The 18,870-nt window shown below is 43.0% G+C and overlaps 1 protein-coding gene across 1 annotated transcript in view; it reads right to left on the bottom strand.

Annotated features, from left to right (window-relative positions):
- DMRT1 (doublesex and mab-3 related transcription factor 1) overlaps positions 1-18,870 on the bottom strand; it is a 100,909-nt gene that overhangs the window by 26,618 nt on the left and 55,421 nt on the right. Inside the window, exon 5 of the mRNA XM_046663894.1 lies at positions 15,133-15,277. Within this exon, the coding sequence (XP_046519850.1) occupies positions 15,133-15,277 (145 nt within the window). The remainder of the gene's footprint in view (positions 1-15,132; positions 15,278-18,870) is intronic.

The following is an 18,870-nucleotide window of genomic DNA, read 5'->3' as shown; positions in this document are numbered from 1 at the left end:
TCCATTTGGCTGTTTCTGGCTTACATCCTTTACAACAAACCAGTAATACTAAGTAAAGTGCTTTCCTGAGTTCTGTGACTCATTTTAGCAAATTATCAAACCAGAGGAGAGGTTGTGAGAACCCCCCAATTTGTGGAAGGCCAGGTAGAAATGTGGATAGCCTGGGCACCCCATTTGTGGCTGGCATCTGAAGTTGGGTGTGGGGGGCGGTCTTGTGAGACTGAGCCCTTAACCTACGGGCTCTGGGCTAACTTCAGATAGTTCGTGTCAGAACTGAATTGAACTGTAGGACACCCAGTTGGTGTCAGAATTGGTTGGTGTCAGGAGGAAAAAACCTTTCACTACCCAATAACGATTGTTGTTAGGATTAAACAAAATGATGTACATCAAAGTGCTTCATAGAGGAAGAGATTATTTTTCGCATTTGGCTGATAAGTAAGGGAATGAGCTAGTTCATAAATGCTAACCATGATAGGTTTACCGTGAAGTAACCTTTGCATTGGTTCATAATAACATCTGGAAACGATGCATTGCTTTCTCACTCATTTTCCTATGTGGGAAGGCCCTAATTCTAATTCTCTGCCACATTTGCCAGGAAAACCGGCAAAGACTCTAATTTGTAGCAGTACATCAGAGTTAAATTGTCTAAGCTTACGCAGAGCACTTCAAGAGCAAAGATGGCAAGGAATCAGAAATTCTTTTCCCAAATTCAAAGACAGAGCAAAAACAAAAGGAATTCTAGCAGGGAAAAATGAGGAAAAGAAGAGCAAGAATCTGGAAAAGAAGTGCTCCAAGTGAGTGGAGTGTCCTTAACCATGGAGCTCTCCATCTCTGAAAAAAATCCTTGCTTTGAGGTCCCGGTCTCACCTGCAGATGAGGCCTGCCACTGGATGGGCTTGAGACGTCGGAGAGCTTGGGGGATGAGTGAGCAGTCAGCAAAGGCCAGATATTAGGCCATAACATCAGGAAAGATACTCTATTCATTCTATACACATTGGCCCACCAAATCTCAGCATCATTCTCCCAGTTCCGAAGAACCTCATTGAGAAGAGAAGACTTCGAGAGACATTAAACCCTTCAACAGTGTTACGGACTGAACTGTGTCGCCCCAAATTCATTATGTTGAAGCCCCAGCCTCCAAAGTGACTGTATTCAAAGATGGGGCCACTAGGGAGATAAATGAGGTTAAAGGCGCTCTTCAGGACACGGCCCTAACCTGATAGGTCTAGCGTTCTTATAAGAAGAAGAAGAGAACTCAGAGCTCACTTGCGCTCTCTCTCTCTGCAAACACAGAGCAAAGGCTGAAAGAGAGAGGCCTCACCAGATACCAACCCTGACGGCACCCTGATCTCAGACTGCTAACTTCAGAATTGTGAGAAAATAAATTTCTGTTTTTTAAGCCAGCCAGTCTGTGCTATTTTGTTATGGCAGCTTGAGCAGACAAATATAAACAGTATCAGCATAAAACAGGAAAACAACACAACCCAGCTTACTCCATGTCCACACATGCACACCACACTCCTCTCACTGCATGCAGTAGGTTCTACTCATCACAGACACGCACGTGTTGAGCTGAAAGAGCTGAAAGCTTAATAAATGGATAAAACACATATTTCACCTTGAGAATCTTATGGTTTAGTAATTTTGCTGGGCCCTGCCATAGTTTTTGAACTCAAAATAAACCAAGCCCTTCCACAGAATGGAATATTACTTGGCCAGAAAAAGGAAATGAAACACTATTACATGCTACAACTTGAACAACCCTTGAAAACATGATGCTAAATGAAAGAAGCCAGACACAAAAGGCCACATATTATATGATTCCATTTATATGCAACGTCCAGAACAGGCAAATCCACAGGGACAGAAACTAGAAAAGTAGTTTGCAGGGGCTGGGAGGGAGGTGGGAATGAGGAATGAGTACATATGGGATTCTTCTTTGGATGATGGAAATATTCTGGACTTAGATAGTGGTGATGGTTGCATAACTTTGTCAGTATACTAGAAACCACTAAACTGTACGCTTTAAAGGGGTGAATTTTATGGTATACGAATTCTATTTAAATAAAGCTGTTATGAACAAACAAATAAAATCAAGCCCATCCCATCTCCATAGCCATATAAATAACAAAGGTGAAGCATACCTGGAAAGGGCTGCCTATATGGAACATCTATCCACAGAGTTTGGTTGTGATACTGGTTTCTCTAAATTAGGAAGGAAACTCTCACTTAGGTTCATGGCGAAGACCCCAACCAAGGCTTAAATATACAGTGAGAGAGCCGGGCATGTGGCTACTCCCCTGCACGCCCTGCAGAGGCTTCGAGGCAAGGTTGTTCTTCTGCGGACGGGAAGAGAAGGGCGCGTGTCCCTAAGACCTGCTGACATTTGGGGATCACTGCAGATGCTCTCTGCCATGGTTCATCTCCTAGGCATAATGTTAGGTCCACAGACACATAATTGGCACTCGATGAATTTATTACTTGCTTATTGACTGAGCCATCAGTTTATATCCTGGGGCGTGGGGGGGAGGAGCTTCAGGAAAGAGACAGAGAGGAGCTAGTCCTACCGGAGAGTTTCAAGAATCACAGTCACGCCTGGCAAAGCTACAAGGGGACAACGGACCCAAACGCACGAAAAGTATAAATTTCCATTTTGATTCTGAGCAGCAGGGGGTTATATTAAAGGAGCTGACCTATAAAACACGAAAAAAGAAATGTCTGGACCTACTAGTTACCTAAAAAGAGGCTAAAACAATACAGTTAATATGTGCAGGGATAAACTATAATCCAGAAACTTTTCACTGAGAAACCCGTGAATGGCTTCAACTAAAACAGGAAACCGTTCCACGCAGGATCAGCACGGCCTTTGGGACTGTTGTTGTAGAAATATAAATGAAACAACTCTTAAAACTGCTGAATATGCTTAGAGAAAGGGCTGCCCTCCTCTGTCTACTTTCCCTTCTCACCTTCTACTGCAGGGCCCTGAAATGGTGGTTTGGAGAAGATGTGCATGAAACACAAGGTTGCCAGATTTAGTGAATAAAAATACAGGATCCTGAATTAAATTTTCAATTTCAGAAACAATAAATAATTTTTGGTATAATAAAATACTGTGAACATGCTCATGTTAAAATAATTTTTGTGGTTCATACGAAATTTAACTGTAACCGGCCATCCTGTGTTTGATTCCACAATGCAAAATGAAGTGACTGCACTGGATTAACTTGGGGCTAGTCTCTCTCCCCCATGGAGCTTCTGGCCCTAGCCCCTGAGCCACCCCTAGAGGCCAGCATTGTACACCTGCAATTGTGTCCTGTGCCGCTTCAGGAAGCTCAGACGTGGGGCACCGTTAATCAATCTCCAGTAGGAAGACACTGCAACTAAGAGGACACATAGCCAGAGAAACAGCAGAGGGGCATGGCGGGAAGGCTGTGTTTACCTCTGCATTTAAGGGGGCAGGGGGAGGCAGCCCTACCCTAGACTTGGTGTAAACAGGGGAGAGATCCTGGATTCTATGTGGCACCAGATATGTACAGACCACAAAATGGTTCTCCTAACAACCCTGCTACACTGAAAAGAGAATTTAAAAATATGTGTGTTAAGAAGATGATCATGGAACTGCAGGGTCTGCTGTTATCTCTGAATATTAGTTTTTTATGGAGCTCATTTTTAATATCGGCACTTTTAGGGTGAATGTAAATAAACCTGATCATGCAATAAATTCAGTGTGCTCTTTTATTTCACAGATTTAAGCTAAGACACCATAAGTCTTCTCTTGGAAGCTGCATCTTTCAAGATAACAGAGGCAGCTAGGATTTTGATACCCACTAGAAAAATAATAAATAAGCAACTGGCTTCAGAGACCTCCCCAAGCGCATGTGCTCAGCAGGACAGGCCAGGTGCTCGACAGCGGAGGAGGAAGAGTCCTATGAGTTTCTTCTCTTTGCCCTCATATCAAAGGGATCACGCTAGTGTACCACGATAGTCCCAGAAGAGAGGGGTCCCTGGTTTTATAAGAAAGGATGGTAAATATGAGACGTTACACACAGCAAAATCAAACCCACTTCTACGATGAAATAACCATCTCCTCTAGTTCCCCCCAAAGATTCCATTTACGCCAATTTCAACGAAACAACAGTTGGAAGGTACATAAAAGCTGGTCACCATTCTTTACAGCAGAAGCCCACTTGGAACCTGACCTCAGCATATATTGTATACCCGTGTATATGTGCAGGATGGGAAGTATATGCCTATATATAAATATAAATACATATAAAGCTAACTTTCAGTGTTCAGAAAACAAAAGCTATCCCCATATAACAGCCAAATTCTGACATAACTCAATTTGGACACCTCATCTGGTGTGCACCGTACTCATTTCCAGTGTAAACCCCAGCGCGCCGGGCAATGATATACTGTAATGTCACATCGCAATCTGGATTTACTATAAAGGGCCGCTGACGAGCTTCAGAGCAGTAAACATTGCAGCGAGGTGTATTTCACACTGAGCTGGTTTTTATGAAGAACACTTCACCGCCCAGGCACGGCACCTGGATGATGAATGGTGAAAGATGCATGACAAGCTTCATCATTGTTTGTAAATCTTAACTGTTCCCGCTCACTAACTCTGGAGGCAATTTTCAAAGACAGCGGCCGACAGAAGGACAGCACAGCTTTCCTGAAGGTTATTCAAGTTGTACTTGGCCTGGCCCGTGCCTCTGAGGAGCCGAGGAGGGAAAATAAACTCCGGAGTTACTCCATACCAAGCCCAAAAAAGTTGCTGAGGCCCAATGGATTCAAGTCAGGCTAGAGTGAAGGAATCTCATGCGTGATGACGTCGGATGCTCTAACCCGAGGGGCTACTGTCATATCCAAGTTAATGCCTCCATGGGCGCTGCTGCTTCAGAATTCTTAAAAATAGACGGTCACTGAATGAGTGACAGAATCAGCAAACTTGATGATGTGTGATGTACCTACAATACATTGGGTTCCCTGCTCTGAGTAGGCAGGTAGGAGACTAAATGTCATACTTGAATTCCATCAAGATACAATTAGCATTGGGAACATGGGCAAGCAATTTTCTAGTCCTTATGTTCAACCTGGTAAGGTCAGGCCACTTAGGAATTCCTAAAAGTGTACTTTCCAGAGCTTGCTCCCTCTGCGTCCTGCCCCAGACCGTAATCTTTAGCCCAAAGGAAAACCCCTTCAAAGGTGCCCTGTATACTGAATTTAGACTTTTTAAAAAATAAGTTAAACTTGTAAGAGCACCTCATAATAAGCCACTGACAGACTAAGTAGAGTGTCAAATGCTATCTTTCTCAGAAATTATCTGGGGAAAATCGACAGGCCTTTTATTCACACTAATTTTAAAATGATAGCCTACATCTACGGGAAAAAAAAGAACTATAAAAAAATTAGTTGATTGTGTTCCCATTAGCACTTACAATTTCACAGCTAATAACTAGTTATTTCATTTTATAATGTCTGCCTTATTCAAATGTTAACACTTGCATTCACTCACTCTTGTTAAAGAAAATGCAAATATAACCACAAAATTAGAAGTGAGTTTACTGTGTTAATCAAGTCATAAAGGGGTTTTCAAGTTTACATCCAGCTTCAGGAACAGCAAGGTAAATACCACACCTGATATGATGGTGGCTTTTTGTAAGGCGATTTTTCAGGCTCTTTTGCTGGATCACCAGCCTGCAACAGAAAGACACCCCTAGACGGGGGCATTTCTGCATGAGGCACATGCTGGGGGAGCAGATTCTGGAATGCTATCGTTACAGCACAAGGAGCATTACTGCATCCACGCCTTCAGTCCAGCAGAGAGGACATTTCCAAGTGCACTCTCAACCTCCAATCACAGCCATCATTTCCTTGAAAATATTTCAAACATGAGAACACCAGATCGTAGCCGAGGGAGGCCTCAGACAACAAGCTAAGCCATCACCAGTTTCTCCACCTGCCACGTGGAAATGAGGACCCCTTCTCCTCCCTACCTCACAGGTCTTGTCTCTACGCCTCAGTGTCCTAATCTGCAAGATGGGAATATTACCGTTATTAGGAGAATAAAATGAGTCATCCTCATAACATGCACAGGACATTGTCTTACAGACACTGAGGGCTACACGGTGTTTGTGAGAAGAGGAAAAGGAGGGGAAGGGAGGAGGAAACCACAGGATACACTCGCAGAAAGAACACAGGGAAGTGGTTCAGAGATCCAAGTTCCTCTGCCAGCTCCTCTTTCTCCCTGCACCCACCCCCAAACCCTGACTCCCTACCCCCCACCACCCCGCTGAGGAAGATTCACCCTGAGCTAAGATCTGTGCCAATCTTCCTCCACTTTATATGTGTGTCACCACCATAGTGTGGCTGACGAGTGGTATAGGTTTGTGCCCACGATCCAAACCCACAAACCCAGGCCGCCTAAGCGGAGCACATGGAACTTAACCTCTACACCACAGTGTCTTCTTAAACAGCACAAACGAGGCTCAAAGACGTCACACATTCTGCCTGCAACTGCACCCAATCTCTCTCAAGTGTGGATACTGATTAAGCTCCCCTTGACCTTGACTTCTCTTCCAGGACAGTGTTATTATTCAAAAATCATAATATGCAAAGAATTATGTCTTTGAAATTCGAGTTTTCCAAACAGAAGATTCTACATGATACGAATCCAGGATATGTTGCAGCCTGAGGGTTGCCCCCTGTGTTTGTCACGTCTGATTTATTTCACTGAATGGTTTATCAGCATGCCTAACTCTAATCTCTTGGATGCACCAGGAGAAAGCTTCAGTTGCTTATTCCTTCAAGAAACCACGAACCATCCCAGAAGCCCTCCGAGAACACGGCAAGATGCTAGGCACCTGGTGAAATGCGAAGCTGAATGACTCTGATCCCTGCCCTCCATGTGAGAATACACCCTGAGCATCCTTGCTAACGTGCTGCCATGAGTGAACTTTTTCCTTACATGAGTGAGTCTGACCTCCCTCGGACAGGCCCCTGGGAAGTGCCTGCTATTTCTAGACTGGCGGTGGCCTTGTCAAAAGGCAGCGTTTTACAGAGGATATGATAAGGGCCTGTCAGCTCTCTCTCTTTTCATGGAAGAAAAACAGATTTGAAGAAAAGCCAGAAAGAAATCTGTGTGCCCTCATCAAACAGCATCTCAGCTTGCCTTCTATACTATTCTCTCTCTATAAAGGGTTCTGGTATCCTTATATACTCCTCTGGTTGTTTCTTTTGCTTTATTTAGGAAGCGTATCATACGTGTGATATATTAAAAATAAGCCGTCAAAGCTGCCATTTCTAAATGTTTACAATATGCTTAAAATTAGTGTGCTTCATCTTGCTCACTCGGCAAACTATGATGTCTAGCTAATTTCGAGAATCACAATACACATATGGTTAGTTTCAAAAAGGGGCCCTGTAGGGCTAAAAATGAGCCCCCCTCAACGATTGTCGTCACTTTCACTTGTACAGCCCACTGCCAGGCACTTGCTGAAATACAGAGATTTAAGACATGGTGACAGGTCCTCACGTTAGAATAAGGGAGTCGACAGCTTCTATTGTGCTTTTACATAATTTTGTGTGTGATCCATATATAAAAATAGGTAAAGCTGCTACTTTTTTCAACACTGCAGATGAGGGATCTGAAGCTCCGAGAGATTAAACAAGCATCTTGTAATCAAGCCCAGAGCTGGGAGGATCTGAGACAGATTTCTTCTCCTGAGTGGGCATCAATTCCCTTGCACAGTGGCCTCCACCACTGTTGCCACTAAAGCTGAGAATAAAAAGGTACATAAGGAAAATACGTTTACCAGCCCAGTGCTCTTTCTTCGAAATGTAGCAAATGATAAGTCGTTTCCTAAAGTACCAAGCTACACTCAATAGTTTCTAAATGTGGCATAAAACCCATTCAGCTTTCTTTAAAAAGCAGGAAAAGAAAAGGGCCAATGTTGTTCGCCTCCTACAGGCTTGGCATACAATTCAGAGTGGAACATACACAACAAAGGCAGCCCTCAGATGCCTTGGCCTGCTCTCCTTCCTCTCTGAGAAAGACTCTAAAACATTTCCAGAACATCTTTCTCCCTGACAAGAAGAACGGCCTGAAACATCATCACAACCCTTGCAGAAAGGAACGGCGAAAGTAAGAAGAGCCTCCTGCCACCTCTTGTTGCCTTTTCTGATTTACAGAGCTTGTTTACATACGGGACACAATTTCATCCTCACAACACCTGTGTGGAATTGCCAGGGCCCACCCCCTCAGCCTCCTCCCTTAACAGGTGAGGACACCAAGGCTTAGAGACCAGAGTCTGACACTCCCAAGGCTGCACGGCTGGCGAGTCATGGCTCCCTGCAGATGCTAAGCAAGCACAGAATGTTTTTACCCCCCTAGCCAGCCACTCAGGGCAGAATATTTCATCCCCTCACCTAGAAGCCAGCTTCAGCATCCTGGATTGTGAGCAAGGAGATCTGAGGGTGCTTCCAACAGGCAGCACAACCTCACTGTTCTCACCTGCAAAACTGGGAGGTTTGGCCAGATGACCTTTTGCTAAAATCCAACTCTAACGTGTAGCATTAAGCAAATCCATTGCATGGAGCGACAGCTTAACCATTTTGCATTTAATCGTGACAACTGTGGGGGAGGCAGCATATGCCATCAGTGAAATCAAGCACTTCTAGACACATTGGCCTACAAAATTGCTATTGCTGAATGGATTCAAAAAGTCCAATTTGGGAACACACAGGCCTCTGCAAGCTACCCAGACATCACAGAAGGAGATGAGGCTTTCAACCCAGAGATGCCCTTCCACTGACCTTGGCCATCTGACCTGGGGTAAAATGTAGATGTTCTGCCCCTTGCTGTACAGAGGTGTTGACATCCCTTGTGTGTTAGACGAATAATACACGAGCAGCTCATGATACATAATAAGCACCTCAAATGTGTGCTTCTTTCTCCTGGAAAGAGCAAAGGTTGAATAGAAAGGAAGGCTGAGTTTGCACAGGGACCTAATACCACCGTATCTGAGCCAGAAGAGGCCAAAGAATCAGAAGAAATAGGATACGTCATTTTTAACTTTCAAACTGGGATTGCAAAATAAACAGACCCAAAGATCTAAGTATGTTCATCTTTACCATTTTAAACCTAAACCTTTTGCAGGTGTTGGCCAACTAGGTGTACTCCAAGAACTTATACTCAAGGAGTCAACATATAGAGGAAGATGCCTATTTACAGATACGAAATGCCTGCCAGCCACCTGCAGACACGTGTGCGTCTATTAACACAGAGGTCTTATTGTGGCACCTACCTCTTTAACCCTAGCTGAGGAAGCATTATTTCCAGGCTGCCCTTCCACCACTTTCTGAACAACTTGCCCCTGTTACCAGGAGCAGGCCACACTCTTACACCAGCCAACCTGCCACCCGAACACCAGATCGGTGTTTCTCAAACTATCTGTGGGGAGAGACCTGTTTTGTTTAAAAATTTCTTTTCAGTTTCCAAACCACTACGGTCTGATACTTTTATAAAATACAATAAAAATGAATTGCTAAGTCATAATTTAAAAAAACAGAAAGCAGTAAGTGTTGGCTGGAGAAACTGAAACCCTCATCCACCGTGATGGGGACAAAAAAAGGCACACCCGCTGTGGAAAACAGTTCGTCAGTCCCTCAAAGCGTGAAACACAGAATGCTCATATGGTCCAGCAATTCTGCCCCGAGGTATAGACCCGGAAGAAGTGAAAACAGGTATTCAAACAAAGACTTGTGCACGAATATTCACAGAAGTGCTAGTCACAATACCAAAAAAAAAGGTGGAAACAAGCCAAATGTCCACCAACTGATGAACAGATAAAACGTGGTCTATCCATACAATGCAAACTTATTAGGCCATAAAAAGAAATGAAGTACTGACGGATGCTACAACTTGGATGAACCTTGAAAATGTTATGCTAAGCGAAAGAAGCCCGTCACAAAAGGTCACATATCGTATGATTCTACTTACATGAAACACCCATAAAAGGTAAATCCATCAAAACAGACAGCAGATTAGTGGTTACCAGGGGCTAGGGTAGGGACAACTGGGAGTAACTGCTTAATGGGTATGGGGCTTCCTTTTGGGGTGATGAAAATGCCTTGGACCTAGATAGAGGGGATGGTTGCCCAACATTGTGAATGCACTAAATGCCACCGAGTTGTACACTTTAAAATGGTTAATGGATAACTTTATGTTAGGTGGATTTTACTTTAATAAAAAAAGTAAAAAGCCAAAAAATCCAAGCTCCAATTTTTTTTATTAGATTTAACAGACATAAAATTGCTCTAACAAGTTGCAATGAAGTTTTTGTTTACTCTTAATTCCCTTATCTCTTCTTAGACCAGTGACAAAACATCCTCAGACCCACACCAGTCCGCAGCCCCCACCCTAGGGACCACTGCCCTGGATCCCATCCCATACTTGCTTATTCAGGGACACTGCCTTGTCCCCAACAGTTGCGCCCCCACACATACCTTGCACTAGCTCATTTTCTCTCTAGTGGATCACTCCCGTCAGCAAATAAACCTATTATAATATCTCCCTTCTTCACAAAAAGGGGAAAAGGACCTTCCTTGAACTCACCTCCCCCTCCAGTACGGCCCCATGTCAGCAAAACTCCTTGAAGAACTGTCTGTACTCACACCCCCAATCTTCTCTCCCACACGCTCCTGAGTGTACAGTCAGGCAGTGGTTCCCACCTCCCCACCACAGTGGCCCCTGGTCAAGGTCATTGATCATTTCTACCTTGCAACAGCCAATGGTCAATTGCAGCCCTCAACTCACCTGACCTACCAGCATTATTTGGCTATTCATGGAAACACTGTCATTACTTGGCTTCAAAGACAACATTCACCCTCAGTTTTCCTCCTACCTCATCTGCTCCTTACTACTTTCTCCTTGGCTGGTCCCCATCGTGTGCCAGACCTCTCAACACTGGAGGCCCCAGGGCTCAATCCTCAGTCCTTTATTCCTCTCCACCCACACTCACTTCTCCAAGCAATCTCATCATATTAACTTCAAATAACATCTGTGCACTGAACTCTCAAGTTTTTATTTCCAGCAGGGGTATCTCCCCTCAACCTCAGACATCATACATCCAATCCCTACTTGACGATCCACTTGGACGACTCATGAACATTTCCAACTTAACATGTGCAAAACTAAACTCTGAATTCCCACAAACCTGTTTTTCCCATGGTCGTCTTTACCTCAATAAATGGAAACTCCAACTTTCTACTTAGGTAAAAAATTACGGCATCATCCTTCACTCTTCTGTTTCTGGCACATCACAAATCCGTCTGCAAATCTTACTGGTTCTATCTTCAAAATATATCTAGAATTCAACCACTTGTCATCTCTACCATACTCCCACCCTGACTAAGCCACTGTCATCTTTTGCAATTATTATTATTTTTTTTAAGATTGGCACCTGAGCTAACAAATGTTGCCAATCTTATTTTTTTTGTTTTTTTTTTTTTGCTTTTTCTCCCCAGATCCCCCCAACACATAGTTGTATATTTCTTTGTTGTGGGTCCTTCTAGTTGTGGTATGTGGGACGATGCCTCAACATGGCCTGACAAGTGGTGCCATGTCCACGCCCAGGATCTGAACCGGCGAAATCCTGGGCCGCCAAAGCAGAGCGCATGAACTTAACCACTCAGCCACCAGGGCCGGCCCCCGTCTTTTGCAATTATTACTGTAATTGCCTTCTAACTGGCCTCCCTGCTTTCACCTCGCATCTCTACAGGCTATCCTTAAACCATAACCAGAGGAATTTTAAAAACCAAAGGGACAAACACATCACTCCTTTGCTGGAAACCCTCCAATGACTTCCCATCTCACTTGAAATAAAAGGCAAAGTGCTGGCAATGGCTTACAAAGTCCTCCACCACTGGGCCCTGCCATCCTTCTGATCTCCGTCCTAACACTTTTCAGGATACGGAAAGGAGAGGGCATGACTCCTAGGCTTTTTACAAAGAAAAAATTAAATAGTAGCAACACGGCAAAAGAAAACCTTGCCCTGTAATTCTTTCCCCCCTACATTCTATTTTCATGTTGCAATCTTCAGCAAAACCAGAGGAAAATCTTGAACTTGGACTCATTTCTTTAGATGGTAAAGAGAGGTTAAGCTTATCCTTAAGGAAACTAAAGAAAAATCGATTTAATGGACAAATTTATAGCTAAGACTTTAAAGAAAGCGTTAAACCTACTGAAAAGTTTCTACAATTACTTGGAAGTCCTCACTTAGAATAATTGATACACTATTTGCAAATCATAACTTATTTATTAACACAACCAACCAAAGGACTTCAACTCAAATTTGATAAAACTGATGAATGTAACTGATAAATGGTTATCAGCCAGCCTTTGTCACCTCCTCACAAATGAAAACACTGATGTCCCATGCCCACCGCTGCACCCTGCCACGGCCCCACTTATCAGAAGGGCCTAACTTGCCCCAAAGTCGTCCTCACTTGTGTCAATCCTGATAATAAAACTGAGGATCCAACACCCCATAAGATGATCCTGGGGTGTTCTTGTTGACCCCCGAACACAACTTTCTCTTTCCTCTTCCCTTCCCAATCTGCTCTATAAAAATTTCTTGCAATGCGGAAGCCTCAAATAACAAATATTTGGAAGTCAGAAAGCCACATTTCTTTTAAAAATTACCTAAGATTTGGATTTTCTACTAATTCATACTCTCCTCCTGCATGACAATTCCCAAGTAGGCATCACTGAGATTTCACTGTACTTCTTCCTAGCTACCTGCTTATGCCTGAGGCTTGACCCTCCTAATGAATTATCAGTGAGTTAGAGGGGTACCACAAGGTTAGGCCTGAGGTCTCCTGACACCACACTTTCCAATGTACACATCGCCAGAAAAGTTTTAAGAAATCCTAGCTGTTAGTCACCCAGTTTTTCCCTAGGAACACTGGTGCCGCTGTCTCCTCTTTCCCAGACTGTAACCTCTTTCCTTCTGAGTCTTTTCCTTTTCTGCTATAAATTCAAATGCCTACTGCTGCTCTCCAAATTCGTTCCTCTCTGCTCTAATAAATTTCCTCTTATCTGTTGGTCTTACTGCCCTTCTCTGAATTTACACCTTTGTCTCAAGAATGCCAGTGCTTCTAAAAATAGTCCATTATTCCTGGAGCAAGAAACTCAGGCAATTCCTTCCTGAAAGCAGGTTTCTTTCCTAATTTTTTATATGAACAAACGTTTCTTTAACTGTTTCATTCTCTAAATTGTGCGCTGGCTCCATCAGACAAACAATGAGTTAGGATACTGACCTTTCAGCACTGTGTTTCCTTACAGAACAAGCTTACTTGAAAATACTACCTCATTCATTCATTCATTCATTCACTCAACCAATAAATAATAAATAAAAGGAAAAGGCATCATAGCAGGTAAGAAGGTATGTAAGATGTGTTCTCTGTCCTTAAGGAAGACACCATCTAGAAAACTATACAGAATCAAAAGCAGTATGAATGAAGGACCATATGGGCATACATTACATGGTATGAATATTTATAATACAGAATTATGCTTGTCCATTCCTGACAAAAAGTAATTATTAATAAAAGTCAAAGTGCAATCAACAACGTGTAACTTCGGTCTCTCTACAGTTCAAATTGATCAGTTCCCTTGACCTATATATTCCATATTAATGGAATCCTTTATTTTATTTTAGTGTAGTAAATAAAGCATAACTTGCCCAGCTTTTTTAGACTTCATTGTTTTGAATTTGGAAATGAAAGCATGGTTCTGACTCTCATTTTCTAACACTTCCTTTACAAAGAAAACAAGTTCTCTAGAGAGAGTCAAATTATTGAGAAAACAAACTTCTTTCATTTCGTACAGGGTAAGTTCTAGTAGTCACTTTCTCCACCAAGTCACTCAGTATTGCTCTGATTTCCACTTACTGCCTCAACTGTGTGTTTCTCATTTTCCTAGATCAAAATTTGATGCTTATACAGCCGGCCTGGTGGCACAGCGGCTAAGTTCACGTACTCCGCTTTGATGGCCCGGGGTTTGCCAGTTCAGATCCCAGGTGGGGACCTACGCATTGCTTATCCAGCCATGCTATAGCAGGCATCCCACATATAAAAAATAGAGGAAGATGGGCAAAGATGTTAGCGCGGGGCTAATCTTCCTCAAAAAAAAAAAAAAAGATGATGCTTATATATAAAGAGCTTAAAAACAGGGCCTGGAAACACAGCAGCCATAAAAGACCTGCCTATCATTGCAGCATAAATGTTGGGGAGAAGGTTAAACCCGAAGTTGAGGAATTGTATATTTCAAAGTACTTTGGTTCATTAAACAGTCATTTTTTATTTTAAAGCATTATATCAGAGTTATTTGCTACTGCACAAACTCTGAGACCTATTGTATTAAAAAATGTTTTATTATGTTATTTTATTTCCTCCTCAAAAGACGAACACACATTCAATTTTAAAATGAGAAAATTTTGGAAAACAAGTATTCGATATACAGAAATTCACTTCACCAAAAATATCAGGACTTGAATCATATCTAAAATGCCCCTGTGTTTCTTACTGATCCTCCAGAAAATATACTTTTAGCTTCTGATGAGTCTCTCATCTTATTCTTGTGACTCTGGGCATCCAGAAAAGAGAAACATGACATTAAAAATCTGGCAAAGTGGGGCTGGCTGGGTTAGGCATACACGTTCCGCTTCGGCGGCCTGGGGTTTGCCAGTTCAGATCCTGGGTGCGGACATGGCACTGCTTGGCACGCCATGCTGTGGTAGGTGTCCCACATATAAGGTAGAGGAAGATGGGCACGGATGTTACCTTAGGGCCAGTCCTTCTCAGCAAAAAAAAAAAAAAGGAGAATTGGCAGCACATGTTAGCTCAGGGCTAATCTTCCTCAAAAAAAAAAAAAAAAGAGAAAAGTCTGGCAAAGCAAAACCATTCCATAACTGAACACTTTAGAGAATACTTATGTAAGATTTACACAGCAATAAACTTTCCAACGGCTCCTAACCAGTAAGCCGTTAGAGAGGGCTGGAGACCCAGTGTTGGATGCTCATCCTCTCTCCACCCCAGATCTAGTCTGTGTAACTAGACACCTACCAGTTGCTTTGGCTTCCGCGTAAGAGGGGCCCTCCTCAAAAGTGAAGATCTGGGACACGCTCTGGCCCAGGTAGGAGGGAGGCGGGTAGTAAGAATGCATCCTGTACTGGGAACTCATTGCGTGACGGTTCTCGGAGTTTTTCATCTGCTTAAGAAAAAAGAAAGAATACATTGAGATCAAAGTTGCATTTTACAATTATTACAAGAAGCCTAAAGGTACAAACCCCCAGTTACAAAATGAGTAAGCCCTGGAAATGTAATGTACAGCATGGTGACTATAGTTAATACTACTGTGTTGCATTTTTAAAATTTGCTGAAAGGAGATCTTAAAAGGTCTCATCACAAGAAAAGAAAAGTTTGTAACTATGTGTGGAGATGGATGTTAACTAGACTTACTGTGGTGATCATTTCACAGTATACACAAATAACGAATCATTCTGTTGTATACCTGAAACTAATATAATGTTTTGTCAATTATATCTCAATAAAAATAAATTTATTTTTTAAAAAAAGAATTGCCTAGGGCCCAGCCCAGTGGTGTAGCGGTTAAGTTTGCGCACTCCACTTTAGCGGCCCCGGTTTGCCAGTTTGGATCCTGGGCATGGACCTACACACTACTTATCAAGCCATGCTGTGGCAGGCGTTCCACATACAAAGTAGAGGAAGATGGGCACAGATGTTAGCTGAGGGCCAGTCTTCCTCAGCAAAAAGAGGAGGATTGACAGTGGATGTTAGCTCAGCGCTAATCTTCCTCAAAAAAGAAAAAAAGAAGAATTGCCTAATTCTTTAAATTAAGAGGATAACCTATTAAAGTTGGAAGCATCCTCAACCACAAATCTGCCCCTCCAGTGCACTGGTCCTAGAAATATTAGAAGGTGCATTCTGAAGGTGCCTTTTCTACCTTGGGGTCCCCTCTAAAGAACCCCTAAAATTCCAGGTGATCGTTTGATGTTCAGTTAATAAGTACTAAAGAGAACAGAGTCATAGAGAGGGAGCAGGTCTGCTTAGGAGCCAACGTAACCCGCTGTAACACTGAGCAGCCTGTTTGACAAGTTAACTTCCTCACGTGTTTTCTCATGTGTGAAACTGTCGTCTTATCTTGGTTACCTTACAGCATTCATATAGAGAATATTTTAAAAAACAAACAACATGTAAACTGTGAGTGAGGGCACGGGTGAGCTGTTGTCATCAGCGTGATGCCATGCTGGATACTGTCACTCGGCGTCCCTCCCCACCCCCTTCTATGCTTTTCCTTGCAGCAAGGAAGGGAATCTGGGATCTCTGTGTCCCGGGCTCTCCTGTCATCAGGGTTCTGCAGGTGATGTGGATTTTGGAACAAGACATGGAGTGAGGCCTGGAAGGCAGAAGAGAGGGCAGAAGGGAGGCACATGCCGCCCCTCCAGCAGCAGTGGCAGCTGACGTTCGGCAGTCATGCATTTTTCCGGCAATCAGACCCTGCCTTTGGGATTGTGGGGCATCTTTTACATAAGAAGCAGTCCCCACAGCTTCTTGACCTCTCGCTCAAAGCTAAGGAGATGCGACCTGAAAGCACAGAAGGGGCCCTGATTTCTGCTTTCTCGGCCCTTCCTGGCTACTTCCACAAACATCTAGAATTATTCTGTTCTCTCCTCAGACTCTAGTACAGACTCTAGCCTTAAACACGTGATCCTATCTTCACAGTAAGAACAGCTGGACTTCGATTATATACTGCCTTTGAAAAACTACATTTAGATGGTACAAACTTTCTTTTTAAAAAGCCAATCTAAGGGACTGTTCAGGATAAACGAATTTTGCTCAAGGATTAAGGAATAATTTCGAAATCATGTTTTTGAATCAAATCTTTACAAGGCTACCTGATAAAGAAAATAGTAGTAACTTGACAGAGCCTGGCAGGAGAAAATTAAGTACTGGGCTTATTCAAGATTTTCTATGAATACCTAAATTTTGGACAATATCCCAAATAATACAGGCCTAAGTGTACTTCGACTACTCTGGCAGTGCTTGGTGGAAAGGCCTAAGTCCCCGATTTCCGCGTGCTCATTTGAGGAGCTCATTTTTGACCCTCCCAACTGCTCCCAGCGCAACTATCTTCTGATGCGTGGATTATTCTTGCAGAAGCAAAGAAGACTCCATCCCACCTGATTACTTCCTCTCAAGTGAAGTTTATCTGGCAGTTCCCTTTATCCTTTCTAGTTTGTTTTTCTGAAGCACATAAAATGGTATCTCTTCTAGCTTAATTACCCAATTTTCATTTTCCACCATCGTATAAATCCTTACTAAATAAGATGGCTAGCCAGCTATACCAGAAATAGCCAAAGGGGAAAACTGGCTGCCTTAATGAGTGAGTGCAAGTTGGGAGGGTCATTAAGGGGCCGTGAAATCCTTTAAGAGGGAAGCGGTGATCAATGCTCAGTTTACTGCACAGAGCCTAGTTATCAATTAGATCAGTGCTTTCCAGCCTCTCCGAACGTGCATATAAATAGCCTAGGGATCCTGTTAAAAAGTAGATTCCGATTCAGTAAGTCTATGGTGGGGCCTCCAGAGTCTGACATGCTCCCAGGAGACGCTGATTCTGCTGGCTCACAAACCTTGCTTTGGTCACAAGGAACTAGGATACATGATCCTGTCTCTCATACTTAGTGCCTGCAGGGGCCCATGACCAAAGATGGACCTTCTAAAAAACTCTTTTAAACAATTGTTTACAACCATCCACTTTCCATCTGAATTGAGGGATGGTGGAAATGATGTAAATAGCATTTTTAAATTTTTATTGTTTTTCTTTTTATACATGAAATTCCCCGGAGCTTTTTTCCAGGAGTCTTCCACCATCTAGAACTGCTGCAAAGTAATAACAAACTCAAACATATTTTGCGTTAAAGAGCCATTTCTGCCTCTGTAGTCTTCCCTCAAGTCAATTATACAGCCTAAGCAATGAACATTTAAGTACGTATGAAGCGCCATAATATAAATGACAGAGATGGGGCCAGCCCTGTGGCCAAGTGGTTAAGTTCCCACGCTCCGCTTCGGCGGCCCAGGGTTTCGCTGGTTCACAACCTGGGTGCGAACATGGCCCTGCTCATCTGGCCACGCTGAGGCAGCAGCCCACATGCCACAACTAGAAGGACCCACAACTAAAAATATACAACTACGTACTGGGGGGATTTAGGGAGAAAAAGCACAAGAAAAATAAAGAAATAAAAATAAATAAATGACAGAGCCTCTCCCTTCTGGGTGCTGAGTTGGCCACATCGCCTTCCTGTTTGACAATATCTTTGAGTCAGTTCTTCAAGGAAAATGCTTTTCAATTTTCCCCATGTACAAGAAAACAGAGGATATGAGCCTGCAGGCTCTGCAAAATGCCGGGTTTTTCTCTTACTATGAATTTTGTATAAATCTCTTTTCAAAATATTTGAAAAATGTTTACTGTGAGTCTAGAGCAGGAGTCAGCAAACTTTTTTCTGTAAACAGCCAAATAGTAAATATTTTAGGTTTTGCAAGCCACAGGGTCTCTAGACTATTGGTAAATGGATGGGCGTGGCTGTATTCTAATAAAACTTTATTTATAAAAATGCACCCTGGCTCTCAACCTTCACTCCCACTGAAACAGAAAGAGGGGACCCAGCACCGATGCCTGGGCCCCACCCCTAGACCATCTGATGTCACCAGGCTGGCATGTGCCCTAGGCCTTGAGTTTTCTCAAAGCTCCCCAGGTAATTTTACTGTGACACCAAGATTGAG

Source organism: Equus quagga, chromosome 6 (assembly GCF_021613505.1).
Source record: "Equus quagga isolate Etosha38 chromosome 6, UCLA_HA_Equagga_1.0, whole genome shotgun sequence".
In the NCBI taxonomy this organism is placed as follows: Eukaryota; Metazoa; Chordata; class Mammalia; order Perissodactyla; family Equidae; genus Equus; species Equus quagga.
Note: the sequence above shows the minus strand (reverse complement) of the source record. Positions and strands in the feature narration are given on the sequence as shown.